We start from the raw sequence: 2,807 nt of genomic DNA on the forward strand, positions 1-2,807 counted from the left end.
CTTTTAGAAAACAACTGCAAATAATCAAATGTCCCCTTCGGATAAATAAATAAATAAATAAATAAATAAATAAATAAATAAATAATAAACGAATAAATGAATAAATATATAACTAAAGGTTTCAGATTTAAACAGCTTATCGGATTATGTTGAATTGCGGATTCCCCGGGAAGTCAAAGTTCCAAAAGATAGATACACCAAAAAAAGAGCAGTTATACATTAGAAGACATTGACATTGAATCCTTCTACTATCTTGGGAATATAAATATGACTAACAGGGATGGAAGAACAGGAGCTGAAAGTAAGTCCTTCTTCAGAAAGGCATAATAGGAAGCTTGCACATCATTGTTCAGGATTGGGAGGACCAGAGGATATCTTGTTCTGAATAAAGCAAAACAAGATCTTGTTGTATGGATGTGAGACATGGTAGTCGTTAGTGGGTGTGGGGCCCAGCTGTTTGCTCAAAGAGAAGTTTTTTAAAATCTCTCCAAAGATTGGAGCCGACTTCAACGTTGAAGACAGAGATGGGAACACGCCCTTAGCTCTGGCAATTCTCAACAAACACGACGGGTATGTCACTTTTTGTCTGTGTCTTCTTGTACTGTTGTGAGAGTATGTATGTTTTCGTTGTGAGTGGTTGGCAGGTGCTCTGGTGTGGTTTGCTCCTTCTGTCCTATCAAACATCTATCGTCCTCATCTCCCCTTCTTCTTTTTTATGTTTGTTACTCTCTTGTAACACTAATCTTGTGGCGCTCATATGACCTTATGCAGTTGCAAGCGCCGTAAAACCTCTATTAAAACGAAACATATTTTCGTTGTTGTTATTGTTGTTTTTGCTCTTGCTACTGTTGTTGTTGTTGTTGTTGCTGCTGCTGTTACTCTTGTTGTTGTTGCTGCTGCTGTTGCTGTTGTTGTTGTGTGTCTCTGTGTGGGAGGGGGGGGAGCTTATCCTTCCGAATTGTTTGGATCCCCGAAGAGCGTGCTCTTCGCCAGAGCCACTGCCTCTCTTGGGTAGCGGGTGAGGCAGTCCAACCTCCCTGAAACTGAATTCTCCCCAAAGAGATGCCGCCACCGGGCCTCTGTAGCGTTGTTGTTGTTACTGTTGTAATGGTTTAACCCTTCTTTACAGGGTTAGCAAAAAGCTATCAGAGTTAATCATTTCTTTGCCAAAAACCAGGGAGAGCTAGCCTCCCCCCTCTTTCCCCCTCCCCTGAAAAGAAAAAAAATTGAAAACAAGTAATGAGAATAACCGCCTCAAGCATGCTTGCAGTCGCAGTCTACGCCATTCCAAATTTTTCTCTGAGAGGAGGTGGGTGGTTGACCGGTGCTCTGGTGTGGTTTGCTTCTTCTTTCCTATCAAACATCTATCGTCTTTACCTCCCCTCCTTCTTTTTTGTGTTTGTTACTCTCTTGTAACACTTCTAATCTTCGGCACTTATATGACCTTATTGTGTTGCAAGTGCCGTAAAACACTTACTAAAACTAAAACTATCTGAGAGGAGTAAACATCCTACACAGAGGCCTGTTTCCACAGTGGGCCTTAGTCTCCTAGACTTACAGCATTAAAAATTAGAATGATTATAATGTTTATGAATATTTTATTTATTCATTTTTTTACCCAGATGTGCCACCACTTTGATTCAGAGTGGATCAGATTTGCTCTCTGAGGTCAAGGTGGTTTCAGACAGCCTGAAAAAGAAGAGAAAGAATCAAGAGAAAGCCAGAAAGGAGAAACTTGGGAAAGCAAGTCGACCTGCAAACAAAAGGAGGGACTCTAATGACAGTGAGGACGATGATGATAATGACAGTGATGATGATGATGGTAGTGATTCCGGCAGCGATGAAAAAAGCGATGAGGAGGAAGAAATGAGTGGGGAAGGAGACTCGGATGACGGTTTGTTTGCTTTTATGCATAACTACATATACAGTTAAGAATTATATATATATATATATATAATGGTTTATTCAGACATAGCTGTTGTATACCTGATGTAAATGAATAATGGGGCTGATGCAAGCTAGTGTTAAGATAAACTGAGTACAGTGCAACCTGCTCCAATGACCGCCTGTTAGAGACAATAACCTGTACAAATGACCATTTCACACTTTTTCTCTTGTCTTTTTAAAATATGTGTCACAACATGGTGGAATCAGGCGCTCGTCAATATTTTGGCATCTTGATTTATTGGTATCAACTAAAAGCTTATTCATTTGCCTTGCTTTAAATTTGTAAAAAAAATACCCATCTTTCTTGAATAGAAGTCAAGATATAAGTGACTGAAGGAGATTTTGGTCGCCTGGTTTCATCGTTAAAATTGGTGAGAAAATGGCCTCCAAAGCTTGGTGACTCCCATAGTTTGAGAGTCCTTGGTAATTGAATGTTTACATTTTTGTGCCTTTGATGAACATTTTTCAGAAATATTAACAGAGAAATGTATTTTGAAATGGAGATAAAAAGGTGTTGAGCCATAAACCAACAATTTGATAAAAATTGCCAAACCAGCAGAAAAATGCATGTTTCTTTGATTTCATTATTTTGATGAGCGCCTGATTTCACTGCGATGCGTCTCATATAACGGTTTATTTAAACTTAGGTTTTTATTTAACCGATGTAAATGAATAAATAAATAAATATTCCGGCTGATGCAAGATGTGTTAACATAAACTGAGTACGGTGGAGCCTTCTCCAATAGCCACCTGTGAGAGAATCTGTACCAACAACCTCTTCCTAGTTTTCCCCTCGTCTTTTTAAAATGGTCGCAGAGAGAGAGAGAGTGAGAGAGAGAGAGGGAGGGAGGGAGGGAGGG

At 39.4% G+C, this 2,807-nt stretch overlaps 1 protein-coding gene across 1 annotated transcript in view; it reads left to right on the plus strand.

Moving 5' to 3' along the window:
- Nucleotides 1–2,807, plus strand: part of LOC101851060 (poly [ADP-ribose] polymerase tankyrase) — a gene marked incomplete in the record, with an annotated part of 82,071 nt that overhangs the window by 48,779 nt on the left and 30,485 nt on the right. The window contains 2 exon segments of the mRNA XM_013085456.2: nucleotides 494–570; nucleotides 1,623–1,894. Of these exon segments, the coding sequence (XP_012940910.1) occupies nucleotides 494–570; nucleotides 1,623–1,894 (349 nt within the window).

This window comes from Aplysia californica, unplaced genomic scaffold, assembly GCF_000002075.1.
Source record: "Aplysia californica isolate F4 #8 unplaced genomic scaffold, AplCal3.0 scaffold00377, whole genome shotgun sequence".
Classification (NCBI taxonomy): Eukaryota; Metazoa; Mollusca; class Gastropoda; order Aplysiida; family Aplysiidae; genus Aplysia; species Aplysia californica.